Source organism: Alexandromys fortis, unplaced genomic scaffold (genome assembly GCF_014885135.2).
Source record: "Alexandromys fortis isolate MF-2015 unplaced genomic scaffold, M_Fortis_MF-2015_v1.1 scaffold_9, whole genome shotgun sequence".
Lineage (NCBI taxonomy): Eukaryota > Metazoa > Chordata > Mammalia > Rodentia > Cricetidae > Alexandromys > Alexandromys fortis.
The window spans coordinates 8673668-8690648 of NW_026067892.1; the positions used below are offsets into that span (position 1 = coordinate 8673668).

At 38.3% G+C, this 16981-nt stretch overlaps 1 protein-coding gene across 1 annotated transcript in view; it reads right to left on the bottom strand.

Annotated features, from left to right (window-relative positions):
• The window catches only part of Pcdh15 (protocadherin related 15), an 864688-nt gene that overhangs the window by 87298 nt on the left and 760409 nt on the right, over positions 1-16981 (bottom strand). Inside the window, exons 26-27 of the mRNA XM_050142799.1 lie at positions 10055-10164; positions 8079-8219 (exon numbers count right to left, since the gene is read on the bottom strand). Coding sequence (XP_049998756.1) covers positions 8079-8219; positions 10055-10164 — 251 coding nt within the window. The remainder of the gene's footprint in view (positions 1-8078; positions 8220-10054; positions 10165-16981) is intronic.

The window sequence follows — 16981 nt, forward strand, 5'->3', positions numbered from 1 at the left end:
GAAATTATCAAATGTCAGCCATGCTATTGGAGACCTGAGGCCTTTTGTCATTGAAGCAATAGAAATAAGATCGAGTCACATGCTCAGAAAACGCAGGGAAAACACAGGCCTGACTGTGCTGGGCCTTCCCCAATCAGTGCAGTAGAGCCAGCCTGACAAAGAGGCCAGGCTGCTCTCCTGGTAAAGAAGAGGCAGCTTTTATTGATTTGCTGGCATAGGTTAATGGGCAAGTATCATCTTGTCTGAATGACTTCAGATGCTTAAGTTGTTATAGCTGCTGAGAGACTAGGAGCGCACTAGTCCTGCCCCGAGGGAGAGTCAGCAGGTCTGCACACAGGCCTGGAAGGAATTGACCCGGAGGTTCAGGCAAGAAAGGAAGGACAGACATGTCAAGGTTTTCCATTCAGTTACAGGCACTATTGAGCATCCAAAAGCCCACGAAGCCAAAAGGCTTATTTAGTTTTTCTCTCCATAACCCTGGTTTTATGCTTCAGACCCAAGTTTCCTTTCTCTGATACTAGGGACTATAGATGGCCTTTGTGTAGGCTAGGCAAGCACTCTTCCTCTGAGTTACATCCAAACCCTGATCAAAATTAAATATCTGTAGACTAAATACAGCTAACTCTTACTCATAAACAGTAAGGGGTTCGTGTCGTCTAGAAGAAAATAATGTTGATTTATCCTGTATTTTATATTGCCTACACAGTTGCTTCAATTTTCCATTTTCAGAAATGATGTTTTAGTTCTATGCATTATTTAATGAACTTCAGTTGCATGAATAGTTTTGTGTGCATTAAATCGAGTTACTTACTCTCCATGGAGCAAGTGTCTTTCTGATTGAAGAAGCATAGGGACCCATTGTATCGTTTAGGACTCTTATTATTAATAGAGCATTTGTGCTTTCTATTTTCTGAAATGGAATATAAACTTTAAAAACTTTTTAATTCAATAAAAGATCTTGACTTGATTCTTAATTCAAATTTGGACTAAAAAGCTTAGCAGAAGCTCAGATGATGACACTGGTATCATAGTTCAGGGAAAAAATATTTTAGTGTATGAACAAGGCTCAGAGTAATAACCCATACAATTGTCAATTGCAATCATTAGAGGAAATTTGAGAAGGAAGAAAATTACATCTTTTGTCTTTTCACTTGTGGTCAGTTCTCAAAAATAAGCAAGGAGACTATTTTATGCAGAGTGTAGGTACCTTTGGAGGTCAGAAACACCACTGAATCCCTTGGAGCTGAAGTTATAGACAGCTGGTGTGAGCCACCAGAAGCAGGTGCTGGGAACCAAACTATTTTATGTATTCCTAATCTCTTAAATACAGTTTATTAGTTATTTATTGATCCTAGGAATCAGATCTGTGGGTTTATGTATACCAGGCGTCTACCACTGAGCAAAATATCATTAATTTTTTAAACATGATCTTTTCAAGCAGTTTGGGCTATCCTTTAACTACCTATATAGCTCAGGTTATCTCATTATCCTTAAGCTCATTACCCTCCTGCTTCTGCCTGCTGAACGCTGGTGCTTAGATTTTTAACCACTCCTGGTTAAGAAGATGCCTAAACCGTTTGAGATAAAAAATGCTACACATGACAAGGCATTATTTTAAACTGGTCTCCATATTTGAAATAAATGAATTATTCGTAGGATTTCCAGAAACGCAGCCACATGAACGTAAAGCATTGACCGTACCTAGCATTTTTATGGTGAAGACTCTACTATGCAGCATGCTTCAGTTTTGTTGCTTGAGCTGCGTGAAGCATGTTTTTGTAAGTCAGTCAATAACAAATAGTCATTAGCATTATCTGTCACAGACCTTCTGTCTGAAACTGGAAAAAGCCGAGAAAGAAAATGAAATGTATTACAAGCTCGTACCCTAAAGCGAAACCATAAAATGAAACCAATAGCATTTGAGTCTGTTTTATCGCCAGTTTACGCTGATCTTAATTGCTCTGTCATTTGTTCCTGATTGAAGGCCTAGTTAACGGAATCAAAAATATTATGGTGCGCTTGCAAAAAGATTCTGTTTTCTCTCCGACATTTAAAGATAATTATAATTTTACAATAAAGCAAAACTTGCCACTTTAGTTATGGAATTACATAAATCCACCTCAGTCGTAAAGTTTCAAGTTGCTTCTTCTACACTACATAAAAATGAAGCATGTGGGTATCGCTGTGGCAGGAATACGGTCATACTCTGCTGCGCAGGGTCTTGTGGTTACCAGCTCTGTAGCGCTGCTACACAGGATAGTTTACTCTGTGAACTCAGGAGCAGTTGGGTTGGTGTGGAGAGACACAGAACGTGCACAGAAACTAAAGAGGTGCTGGTGTTCAAGACAGACAGTCGATTAGAAATACCAATGCTCTTAAGTTCAAAGTTATTTGATCAAAAATAGTGTTGAATGTGAGGATGATTGAGCAAGGATGTGCCGATACTGTCAGAATGGACTGAAGGTGTAGAGGAGGTCTAGAGAACGGAATAGGAGACACCATAGGAGCCAGTCTGACTTTACCCCAAGAAAGGTAATCGCTCAGATGGGTTGTTCCCATAGTAAGTGCTAAGGAACAACAGAAACCTGGCACATTCCCCTGATGACAGCGCTGGTGTGGCTCATCTTCAGTATAGCCAAGGCTAGAGAGCCAATGTGGGGATGTAGAGGGGAGTGATGCTCAGGCCTGTCCTTGGGTGGATGAGTCCTGTGATACTTATTTGATACTGTTAGCCTGGCTCTCCAACCTTTCGCAATTTGGCCTTTACTTTTCAGATTCACTCCTGCATTGAGAAAATACCCAATGGACATATTTATACGTTCTGTTTTTAAGGTTATTGTTATACACCAATTTTGCTTTTATTGGGATAAGAACCAACAGGGCATCATGCCTGCTAGAAATACCCCAACTCTATTCTGTGCCCCACTCAATATTAGTAATATTAGTAATTCTCACAAAAACTTGTACATGAATTGGGCTTTGTTCATTACAACTATTCTCACACTATAGTCATACTAAAGAAGGACGCAGAATAGAGACACAGGTCATAGCTTTTTAAAGACCATATTTTAAAGATTTACATTTTACTTTCAATTAAATATCTCCTTTAACAATTTCATATATGGGTATAGTGTATCCTAATTACCCCATCTCATAACTCCCTACAAAAATGTATGTATTGTTTCAATATCTTTTCTAATCTTTGATTTAAAATATTTTTTCTGGTTGATAAATGCTTAAAATACTGCAGTTTAAAAACCTGAAATTATAAAACAATGAGAAGAAAATTATGGGGAAATACTTTGCATTGACTGAGACATGATTCAAAATGCACAAGGAACAAAAGCAAAACCTCAGAGGCGATTCCTTCAAGATAAAGAGACTTGGCAGAGCACAGGAAACATCACTGGGGCGAAGAGTGTACAACAGATTAGGAGAATATATTTTCCAACACATCTGATAATATATTATCTGAATTTATTATATTATTTTTTTTAAAGATTTATTTATTAGGTATACAACATTCTGCCTCCATGTATGCCCGCATGCCAGAGGAGGGCGCCAGATCTCATTACAAATGGTTGTGAGCCACCATGTGGTTGCTGGGAATTGAACTCAGGACCTCTGGAAGAGCAGTCAGTGCTCTTAACCATTGAGCCATCTCTCCAGCCCCATGAATATATTATATTTGAAAGTTAAAAAAATCTTAACAATAAGAACAACCCAGAAAGTGATGAAATGGCATCGACAGATATTTCTCAAAGGAAAAATGTAAATGACCAGTAAAATATATGGATAATTATCAATACCTCATCTATCAGGGAAATGAAACCCAAACAACAGATGCCACCTGAGACTAGCCAGCAACTAATTAACAAAAGCTGAACATAATAAATGCCTGCAGGGACACGGAAAACAAACCCTCTTGTTGAAAAACACGTTTTTAAAAAGAAGAATACAAATTCTCCTACATTGATACTAAAGTTGCACAATCATTTTGAAGAACAGTACGAAATGTCTTCGTCAAATTAAAATTAGATGAGCCATAAAAACCCCTCATCCAATGTACTTCTAGGTAAAAAGCACAGGAAATAAATCCAGCAGCCAGAGAGAAGACCCCAAACACAGCCATGATCACAAGAGTTAAGCTATGAAATCTATCTAGATGTCCGCTGTCGGCCAGTGGATGCATAGGAAATACTGCTATGGTCACATGCAATGCAACATGCTTCAACCCCAAACAGAACGGGACTTTGTTATCTGCAGTAAAGTACATGGACATGGGGAAAAATAGTGAAACAATCCACTCACAGAAGGAGGAGTGCCACACCCTTCTCAAATGGAGGAGCTAAAAAAACTAACCTCAGCATAGGTTTTCACTGAACATGGGTTTTTAATTGAGTCTCATATTATGTAATTAATACATATTAATAAAAGGAGAATATAATTGTTTTTAGGAAGTGTGTTTTTAAAATGAATTAAAATATTTACTTTAATGTATAAATTAATGCTTTAAATTTTATTTAAAGACAAACTTCCTCTCCCCCTTCCCCCCATTTAGGGATGTTACCAGAAGTTGCCTGTTAAAATTTCTCTGTTTAAAGTAATCTCTCTCTCTCTCTCTCTCGATCAATCTGTCTATCATCTATCATCTATCTACCTCTCCATTCTCTTTGTGTTGGCATTATCTTTAAGAGATAACATGGAGATATTCAAAGATGGATAGGATGTTTCTGATGAGATTTAGAAAAACATGATGGTAGGTAGCTGGAATTGTAGAAGAGATGTTAATATTTCTCTGTGATGGTCAGGTAAGAGTTAGGTATTGAAATATGAAAAAAATGAAATTTATGCCCTAGCAAGGCTGAGCAATCCATATATGGTAGTTCTGTTGAACTTGTCCATATTGGGTTTCATAGTCTAATTTGATGAGGATGACTAACCAGGTCTCTTCCTCAAGAAGACACCAGATCTTATTACAGATGGTTGTGAGTCGCCATGTGATTGCTGGGAATTGAACTCAGGACCTTTGGAAGAGCAGGCAGTTCTCTTAACCGCTAAATCATCTCTCCAGTTCTCAGTAAACTGAAATATGCCCAACTTTGATCCTAACACTAAAAACCACTGGTCCATCCTGTCTTAAACTCTAATGCTGAATCTATGAAATAAACTCTATAATTGCCTGTTTTAATTCTCATTCACATGTTAAATCCATTTGTAGAAAAGTTATAAAATTCACTTTGAAAATTATTTTATGAACAATCACTTGATAAGGAAGTCACAATAAAGTACAACCTCAGTGAATTAGATTCTTATTTTTATTAATATATTGTACAATAGAGTTAAAATCCTTAGGGTAGCTAATTTTGTAGCAAAGTAAAACCTTTAGACAATTAATTAATTAACCTCAATTTACATAATGGGCTACTTATTTGCATAGTTAATGGACTAGGGATTGATTACAGGCCATTAACAGTTATTAATAAATGGGACGATGTTGGAAATGCATGTGTCTTCACTTCGAAGAGAAGGCAAAGGTTGGTCACGAAATGTTAATAGCAATATTCAAATAAGCAGGCAGTGGTCAAATGCACATGTGCCTTTTAGGCTTCATGCATTTCTGTGAGGTAATTCATGAGCATTTCTTAGCTGGCCTTATCACTACATACCCACCAGAGCACAGCCAAGCATATACCTGGGCACTGGATAAACTTTCACTGCCTTCCATTTTACATTTACACTATAGTGAAGGGAATTACTTGTATTATGCTTATATATAGAGCTTACTGTCTTTCTATTCTGAAAATTATAGATAGTCATTTTGAAATACAAGATCCTACACCCTGAGCCTGCAGTTAAATATTCCTTTTAAAGCTATGTGTTTCAAAGAAAAGTGATAGTTACAATTCAATTAGCTTTTCCCATGTGCTATGTTTACAAGTTACATAATACCTCTCCTTTAGATCATATTATCGTATTTTAGCCAACAAGGGATATAATGCCTCTCTTTATAACATTTTATCTGTTTGATCAGCCAGAGAAGAATTCAGTCTACGGAATTTTCTACCTTTCTCTAAAAGTGTAAATGCTTGCATTTACAGGGTTTTAAAATTCCATTTAATTCATTGTGTGTGTGTGTGTGTGTGTGTGCTCGCACGCGCATGTGTGGCTTCATCACAGGTAAGCGGGAGTCAGAGGACAACTTAAAGGAATCACTTCCTCAACCATGGGGACCGGGGAGGGACAGAAATTGCCCTTTCCTGAAAATCCACCTTATTGGCCCCAGCTTAAGGACTTTAAAACCTGAATGAAGGGACAGGAGAGATGGCTCAGTGATTTGGAGTACTTGCTGCTCTTGTAGAGGATCCGGTTCCAGTTCCCTGCTCCCACCCTGAGGCTCACAACCACTCATAGCTCCTGTTCCAGAGAATTTGACACCTTCTTGGGCCTCCGAGCATGTGTTGTCACATGCATACATGCAGGGAGACCCCAGTACACATAAAATTTTTTAAAAATTGCAAATCTTTAAAACCTGGGGCAAGTGGTTTGCCATTTTAAAATAATTCAAACAAGCCAATGATTTTCAAATAACGTTGATGTATCTTTACAAACAACTGTACAGTCACCCACACCTGTGTGTTAAGTAATGTTTCTGATAGATAACGGTCTCCTCTAGTGACAGTCAGTGGCTGAGCTGATGTGCCTGTATATCACATCTCCCACTTTTTTCCCCACCCTGAGCCCCTTCTCAGCACCTGGCTTTCTCTCTGAGCACCACATCCCCTCCATCTCTTTTCCTCTTCCCCGTCGAGGGATGCTGATGCATGCTGTGCTGTAATATGGTATTGAAAGATGATGTCAAAGGCAAAGGTGGCTGTTTCAGCTCACTGGTTCTCAACCTTCTTAACGCTGCGACCCTTTAATACAGTTCCTCATGTTGTGGTGACCCCCAGCCATAAAACTACTTGTGTTGCTATTTCATAACTGTAATTGTGCTACTGTTATGAATTATAATGTAAATATCTGATATGCAGGATATACAATATGCCACCCCTGTGAATGGGTTTTTTGACCCCCTAAACACAGGTTGAGAGCCACTATCTTAGAGACTTTATTGCACTTTTTTTTTTCTGCAGGTGCCTCTATTGTATGAAGTTAGGTGAAATGTGTTTTTATTGTAACCAGATCTTAACCAGGACACACTGGTTATAAAAGGCTCATTTGCATGAAAAATGTTACACACATGGATTTATATTGTGATACTGGTAACATCTCCTAGCGCCGGGGTCAGTCCTTTCTACAAACTGACTTGTCCTTGCTTTTCCATGGTGGTGACATTGCTCTGACAGGTCAAAGGAATGTTTCACATCACAGATTCAGTGGCATCATGTCTTTGATGTACTGACTGTCACTTTGTAACATTCCTGAAACTCAGGGTAGTCATTTCATCATCACACAGAAATGCATGAAAATTAAATGGGATACCACATGTAATTTGGCATTACTGTTAATGACTTATCAAAATACTATACTTTTATATAGATTGCTCCCTCTCTGTCTCTCTGTGTGTCCACTGGGGGTATGAGTGCCTCCATTGTATGTGGCGGTCAGACTATAACATTCAGGAGTTAGTTTTTTTCTTCTACAATGAGGATTCTGAGCTCAATCTCATGTCTAGGCTCGGTGGCAAGCACTACACTCACTGAGTCATCTTGCCAGCCCACTACTTATGGTTTATAATGTGCTTTTCCCTCTATTCTTATGTAGTCACTGTCTGGTGGTCATGCATCCATTGCAGTATTGTTAGCCATGGTTCCAGGCCTTCAAAGGGGGATGAGAAGTTTAATGATGAACGTATGCAAGTGCAGTTATCATAACAGTATTTTATACATTATCTGTAAGTAGAATGTATGTTATTAATTTATCCCTAGAGTTGCCATGCCATCTGCTACCAGCAACTGAAGAGGTTCTGACAGAATCAAAAGATAGCTTTATTTTATGCATATGTAACTCCTTATTAAACCAGCACCTCCCCGCCCCTGCAAATCATATTCATTCTCTTAAGCAATGTAGCTTACTTTTTGAAGGAACCCGGAGATTGGCGAGGACCACTTCCAGAGAGTCTGCTTGCACCCGAAGCACATAGCTGGTCCGTGTTTCGTAATCCAGGGGTGCATTCACATAGATAACCCCTGTGACGTTGTTGATCCCGAACTTATCTGGAATTTAAGATACAGCTCATTAGTTTCTTGACATGGAAAGAAAAAAAAATCTCTTTAAAGGGTATTATGGCTTCAACAGCACTGGAAACATCAGAAAGAACTGTTAAGCTTCAAAGTGATAGGGTTCCGGTATTCAGAAACACATTCCTGCTGTTGGGATTTTCAATGTGTGTTCCCTGAATGGTGCATTCAGACTGTAAGCTTTGGTTGCATGTTATTTTGAGTCTTCTGGGTGCAAGCGCTCAGTTGGCAATCCTCCTGTCACCGTGACGTTAGATGGTCCTGCTTTAGCAGGGTCTTTCTTTTACAGAATCTCGTTGCATTTTGCTTAACTGGAAGTCTTCTACTTTTACCCTTCACACACATCTAATCCTGCAGATTTGATGCTTAGCAATGAACACCGAAGATCATGTTTGCGATTTAGCTTGTAGCTTACTTTTATAAAATGCTTTATTTTTATGAATATTTTAAAATATTTTGCTTGGTTGCTGTTTTTTTTTTTAGTTAGTATGTAGGTAATTTAAGTGTAAAGAAGGAAGCACTGTCTATAGTTCTTCACTGTTTTTTTTTTCCCTATATCCTCCTTTACCCTTTCTCTGTAGTGATCAACATCTTTTGACATACTCTACATGTGTGCTTAACTGTAACTGGACTGTTTAATTCTGAGCTCATGGGGAATATGCTTGTTTGCTTTTCTCTACACTGCTGGTAGCTGGAAGAGCCGTTATCACATAACTGACATGCAGCATTTGCCGGATGAGTACATGGAGAAGCTGCATGAAACAGCCACTGTGGTGGAAGCTGTTGATAGAGAGAGCTTATTGCTACCTTCAAGGACAAGGATAGGGCGAGCATCAGAACAGGCTGAGAAGCTACAGCCTTTCCAGATTTGGAAGCACTGGGGAAAGGAGGTTCATTGCCTCAGGGAGGAGATGCAGTGGTGGAGAGAAAACAGAGAATCAATTAATAGCAGGTCAGTGAGAACTTCCTGAAGGGGCAGCCCACTCTAGTGAGAGGTGGGGACCTAAACCCTTCAGGCAGTCTCAAGACTGCCCTTTCAGATGCCAAGGAACAGCCATGTTCACTCTTTGATTAAATACTCAAAGTAAACAACTATATTAAATATGTATTAAGCACTCTCAGCTACCCATCACATCCCGGGCTGCTTGGGGCCTCAGAAGAGAAAACAGCAGATGAGCGCTGACATGCATTTCAGTGGAGGGTGATGATATTGCTCCTGGTGGGAACATGAGTGGGAACATGTGTGGGACATCCCATTCCTAGTGGGACCATGGTGGGGACATAGTGGGAGATGATGTTGTTCCTAGAACACAACAAATGACTACCATTCTGAGCAAGGCTGAGAGACTAAACTCAACATTCCTGTTAACTGATTTGGCTGTTTGGGGCATTGTATTACATAACACACCTGTCTGTTGGCACTGACGTGGCTCTTTTGGTATTTATACTTATATAAGCTTCCTCAGGATTAGTATGCCATGAGGTCAGGCTTGTGGTCCACAGAAGGGAAAGAGGAGTCTAGAAAATAATTATCTCCTGTGGTTGAAATAACTGTTCATTCATTTTGAAGAAATGTCACAAAAATACCACCAAAAAAGGGAGGGTAAAATCTTCTATACTTGAAGCTTAAGCATTAATCAGGGCACACAATGGCTTTAGCTAATGCAACGAGACTATTAATCAATCCATATATTACATCAAAGATGGAAATAATTGCATTAGGATAGAGAAAATAAGAGTTCAATCAAAAATTCACCTGATTCTACATTTATTGGGTTTTGGAGAAAACATAGGCAAGATTTCCTACTTACCTTCCTCGTTTCCTGCCACAATGGAGTACACGATGCTCTGATTGATAGCGGCGGCAGAAATGACACCAACTACAGTCCCTTTGGTGGCAAGCTCACTTACAGGAGGAGGCCTGCAGGGTTTGAAAAAAAGATGATCATTTCCCTCCTTTGTTCATTCATATCTATTTCAGCACAATATTTTTATTATTATTATTGTTATCATTATTTGCTTTTTTTGAGACAGGTTTTCTCTGTGTAGCTCTCTGGCTGTCCTGGAACTCATGCTGTAGACCAAGCTGGCCTCAAACTCAGAGATTCTCCTGATGCTGCCTCTCAAGTACTGGGATTAAAGGGGTGCAAGACGGATCAGTCTTTAAAGGCTAGACTCACAACCAAAAATATAAGTGACATTTATTTTTAAGAGTGAAACTGAAAACATAGAATTATCTACCCCAGATCCACTGACGAACAGTAATACTTTTATAAATTTATAAATATTCTATTTAACTTGAGCATTTTTATGACACCACCATTGTGTCTGTTGCTGTATTTTCAGTCTCAGGTTATGATATTGTTTACTGTAATTAGTCTATGCTGACATTAACTTTATGTACGCATGCGGTGCCATATAGCTTGTGATTCACAACTCACTACACCATCCAGACTTGCTGTGTCTGACAATGCCAATGGAAACTACAATATTAACGTGTCACTGGCCTCAACATACAAGAACACCCTATCGTCATCTCCCCCCACTTGCTGGTTGTTTTTGTGTATTTGTTCTTTTCGCAGAAACCTTTATTTTCTCTCTCAATTCTTATGTATTCTAATACAGATTATTGACCATTGCATCATGATTTTCTTGATGCATCCTATATAAGATATAGAACTATAAGTATAGTCTAGGACAATGATACACACACACACACTATAAAATCCTTGATGAATATTTTTGCTCAGTTGCTCAATTCTTGTGCATGATTAACTGCTATGCAAATCTAAAAGGATCCAAGAGATACTCTGCCACCTATCTCTGTGATCACCTCACATTCCATAACTGGCCTTGATAAAGAATAAGAGCCACTTATGCCATTTTGATAAATAAATATAAAGTAGATACTTATTTAGCTTTAATTCACTTGCTTAATTTACTCCCACCCATTTCTCTGTTTACCTCTGTACTTTGTGCAGTGTGGGTTCCTTCACTAGTCATCTGAAAGCCTGGGGAGAGCTGCCTTATCACTAAGGATGGCGAATAAACCTACCACCCTTCTTAGGTCATTGTGGCATGACTCTTAGCTTTGAGTTTCTATGTGGTACACTACAGGAAAAGCCAATGGAATTCTTACCCATGAATTTCATTTTAACTATTAAAATAAATTATTGTTTTTTTAGAGTTTAATAATGGAAATCAAAGAGAAAATTTTCTTATAATACCAATTCCAACCAAACCAGACTGTCTCAGTTAAGATTTCTGATGCTGTGATGAAACACCATAAACCAAAAGCAAGTTGGGGAGGAAAGGGTTTATTTGGCTTATACTTCCACATTGTTGTTCACCACTGAAGGAAGTCAGGACAGGAACTCAAGCAGGTTCTGTAAGAAACCCGACTGAGCAAAGCAGGGGTAGCAGAGGCTATGGGCGGGGAGGGGGGGAGCTGCTGACTGGCTTGCTACCTTGACTTGCTCAGTTGGCTTTCTAATAGAACTCAGGATCCTTAGCCCAGGGATGGTACCACCCACCATCACCATCACCCTCCCCCAGTGATCACTAGTTGAGAAAATGCCTTAAAGCTGGGTCTCATGGAGGCATTTCCTCAGCTGAGGCTCCTTCCTCTCTGATGACTCTAAGTGTATCAAGTTGACACACGAAATCAGCCAGTACACAGACTCTCTACATTTGAATTATGTTATAGATGTACCCATGCCTTTCCTACAAAGAGCATTTCACTCATGGAAACAGTGAATTCTATCTCATACCTTCTTTATTTAGTATTTTTATCAATTTCCTTGATTAATTTTAATGCTGTTATGTTAGAAAAAGACATATGGACGAAGTAGATTTCTAAAGTAAGATATTACCAAGATAATATATTCCATAAGCAACTAATCTCGATATTGTTGCAGTATTGGGTCAGTGAAGGAGAAATACTCTGACCTTTAAATGACACTAACATACTAAAGAACAACCACACTCTTACAAAGTTTTAAGGTTGGATTTGATCCCTAACTCTCAATTTGTAGTATTTGATCTCGCAAAGGAAAAGAAAGACTACTTGTTTCAACTCTGTTGCTTAGTGGGTGAACATGTAGAGCTGAACCTGGATAGGATTAAAAGGAGAGATCCACAGGGCACAGGCAGGGCAGAGAGTCCTAACATGATTGTCAACTATTTCTTCCTGGTATTCTTCCCTCTTGCTCATTTGTCTTCTCCTACATGAGAGTCATGTGCTTTTAACATCTAACCAGAATAGCATAATAACAGATAAGAGACTGAGTGGCATAACTGAACATTTAACACCAGGCAGTGGTCACTCTTTACCACATGCCATGCTGGACAGAATAACTGCTACTTGGGGAGTGGTACATATGGCAGGAAGTTGAGGGTTCTAGCTTCACTGTTACCAGCAGAACTTATTGACAACATCTGTCCTTGGACTGAATGATTCACTTGTCATGGGGAGTTTTTAATGTGACAAACATCCAAAAGGGATGTTCGACCACCAACCTGAAGTGAACCTAAGCCCCCAGATCTAACAACCTCTAATTCTTGACGTGAATCCTTGAGCTTAGAAGTGTATCCAAGCTATCAGTTCTTTGGGGATCTACATGAGGCTCAGATGAGACTATCCCTGGTCTACACCTGTATGGCAACACCGTGAGAGATCACAAGACAGGCCATACCTAGTCCATGCCTGGGTTCCTGACTGCCGAATCTTCCAGATGACAAAGGTGTGATTCTTACACTTCAGGTGTGTTGTGCTGTGATTGTGCTGAGGTGGATACTCAAAGACTAGAACTCTGAGTTGTTTATTTGTGATATAATATTACATGCTACTTTTAATATGTTGGACATGAGAAAACATATTAATCAAACTATTGGGTGATTTCCAAACTTGGAATTTCTTTTGTAGAAGTTCATAGCTGGTGCTTAGACTAAGTTTCTGTCTTGTTACTATATGTGATAAGCTAACTGCTATGTTTTCATGACGATCTCTTTTGTGATCAGGACAAGATGTATGTGTGGGAATTTGACAGCTGGAACAGGCACCCTTCTAGCATTAACACTGGGAATGAATTCAAACATGGAAATGATATGTTGTATTTGTTTTTGCTACTTTAACTGAATAATCAAGGTATTCAATACATGAAATAATCAATACATGAAAAAAGAATGACATAATTTATAATGAAATTACATCTTCTGCATACCAATAACGCATTTAAATTTCTTCTTGGTAGTGAATGTGTAAAACTAATTTCCTTCTAGACAAATATCAGCTCATTAACCTTTGCCTTAATTATTCTAGTGGCACACTTCTCTCTACCAGAACAAACACTGCTATAAAAATTCAATTTTCTCCTGCCTGAATTGAGTGGACCTCTATGAGAAGTGAACATTAGATTAAACATTTTCAATTCTTCTCTGTTTATTGGAAGTCAAGCCCATTTTATTATTGTTTTATGCTCTGGAAAAGATCTGTTTTATTATTTGACAAACTACATTCTCTGTCTGCAGTGAGATATAAATTGAATATGAGATACATTAACTACAAATTATGAGCAAGATAATCCTATGGATGGAGAAACAGACTCATAATCAGGTTAAATCAGGTGAGCATGAATCACCATGGAGATGGATGGAGGTAAGATGGTGGCAATGTATAACTGAGACGTTATAGTATATTAACAAACTTCATGTATGTAATTCCAGTGTGATATTCTGAATTGAAAAAAGAAATTAAATTCAAAGTTTTTAAAAATGTGAGTTGCATGAATTTTAAAAATTTGATAACTAATGGATGTTGTTTTATAGCATCAGGTGACTAAATTTGATTTATGGGTAAACATTTTTTAGTGTTTTCAAATTTCACTCTTTGCGATTGATAGATTATGATGTATCATTCTTTTCTTTCCTTCTACAAGAATAATCAAAATGTACTGCTTAATTTCAGCAGCAATTAATTATAAGTAAAGAAAAGAAAAGATTTCTCAGAAGCCTTAGCCCAAACAAATCTTCCATTATTAACTCATACACCTGAAATTTTTCTTATAAAGTGCATTACTAGACCTCTTTAAATTTATTTTTGAAGAGAGTATCTGGCTAAGCAGTCTAGTTGGTGTAGGATTCTCTGTGTAGCTCAGGTTTCCCTCAGACTTGAGTGATCTTCATGTCCCTGTGTTCCTGAGTGCTGGGATTATGGGTATGCATCTCTTTGGTTGGCTTACATTTTTTTTAAAGTTTTTATTAGTTTTTCAAGACTTTCATACAATACATTTTACTCATATTTACTCCCAACCCCTCCACGATCCATCTTCATCTCTCTTGTGGCTCTACTCTGCCCCCAGCCCTCTGCCCTAAAATCCATCAAGTCCAATTTGTGTTACCCATATGTGGTTGGCTGTGTGGTCAACCCACCAGGGGTCACATCCTTAAAGGAAACCGACTCTTCCTCTCACAGCAGCCATCAATTGTGGAAAGCCCCTTGGCTGTTCATGAGATTGTGCCAACTTTCCCTCTCCATGGGAGGTTTTGCTTTATCTTTCCCAGGCTTTGTGCATGCTGTCACAGCTGCATAAGTTTGTATGTGTTGTTACTCTGTCATGTCCAAAAAATACTGGTTATCTGTAGTCATACAATTTTTTTTTCCCACTCATATCTTTCACAATGATCCCTAAACTGTGTGTGTGGGGGAGAGGATGTGACATTCCATTTAGGGCTGAACATTCCAGTGTCTTTTATTCCTTAAATCTTTATCAGTTGTGGGTCTCTGGTAACTACCATCTACTGATTAAAAAGGCTTCTCTGATAAGGATTTAAAGATACACCAATCTATGGGTATAAATACAAGTCATTAAAAGTCGATTTAATGCTAATTTAATTTAGAAGAATAATAGTAGTAGGTACTTTCCTAGGTTCTATTATCTGGGTAGCCACAAGTTTTTGACCTGAGTAACAGTGTGATGTATGGGTTTCCTCTTATGGAGCAAGATTAAAATCCAGTCAGAAAGTGGTTGATTACTCCCCTGACATGTGTGCCACTATTGCACCCCTATTGTATTTCTTGCTGGCAGTCATTATTGCAGCACACATGGTTCACACTTGGGTAAGACTGATGATTACCTTTTCTCTATAGTAGCAGGCATAGTACCCCCTGCCCAAGCCTTATGAAAACTAGCCAGTAGGGATGAGGCTCCCAGGTCAGTTCCAGTATGTTTTCTCCATGTTCTGTAACTTAAGTACTGGTGCCTTCAGCTATATGGTCTTCCCATGAACTGGAGTAACCAAGAGCATTGGCAATGATCTGCAATGTCTTAGGGTCCTCTGGAGTCCCTTGTACAATAACTCAACAATGGGGGTTCTAATTAGTCATTGTTCCCATTTTAGGGAAACTCCATTTAAACTCCTCTAATTCATACGTATATTTTAGATAGCTTTTAGAGTAGTAGAATTAACTAATACTTTTTAAAAGGTTCTTATTCCTCCTCTTATTCCTCGCTATACTCTGTCCCTCCCTCCAACCCACTTAATCCTACTTGTTCCATGACTTCATGACTTCACTCTATACCACTGCATTATATGTCCTCGAAACCCCCCTACCACAGCCCCTTCCTAATTTCCCAACTCCTGTGGGTATCCCAAATGAAATGGACATATCTGAAGATCAAGGGAACAGCCACAAATCAAAAACAAAACAAAAACATGTGATATTTATCTTTCTGGGTTTGGGTTATATCACTCAGAATATTTCCAATTCCATTCACCTGAGAAGTTAATTTTGTTTTTCTTAAGAACTGAATAATATTCCATTGTGTAATTTTTGCAAAAGAACGGCAATGAAAAAAATGGGGATGTTATTCATGGAAAATGAAGTAGAAGGCATAGTGAGATATGATCATGTCCCTGGCTGCAAAGATGGCTATTAATACTGCATTCACAGGCCTTGTGTGAGAATGAGCTCATACAAGTCTCAGAGACTCAAGCAGGTAACAATTTTGGTGTATTTACATGCCTGTTTCTGCTGTCAGCACAGTCCGGACTTTTGCTGCCCTAGGTAATGGAAGTCTGATTTATGGTGACCTCAGAACTCCCCTATGTTCTCTGCTCCTTCCCTCCTCCTGAGCCTCCAGTTGCAGCCTATCTCTACTCCCATTTCCCAGAATGCCATGAGGTTATAATTAGATGGCATGGAATATTGTCTTTCTTTAGCCACACGTACTTTCGTTTTCCAAGTAGCTTCATGATAGAACATCACATTTCATTGCCTTGCTGAACAATGCTTCACTACATGCACGGACCAGAACAGTAGTGGTTTTTAGAAGAAAATTGATCATAATAACTTTAAACTTCCTTTAATAATCTTTATAAATAAAGTATAAACCAGAAAGATTATCAGCTTTATAATAATTTATATGTAAGAAATGTGCAACATAATTTTTCTTGGTGTCATAAATTAATATTTGCTTAACATTTCTGTTTGAGAAAATACATAGTGCAGCAATCCCTTTTCAATTAAATATTTCAAAACTATATGAGTCATCTAGATAATAGCTACTAAAATAACATAATTTGTAGTATTCAAATGTTAGACCCCATTTTTACATTATAAATAGAGATAAAACAATTATTTCACAGTTTAAAATCAAGGTTTATATTTGAGTTCAAGATGTAACAATAAAAGTAAATGTTATGCATGCTGAACAAAGCTCCTAATTATTTTTAAATGC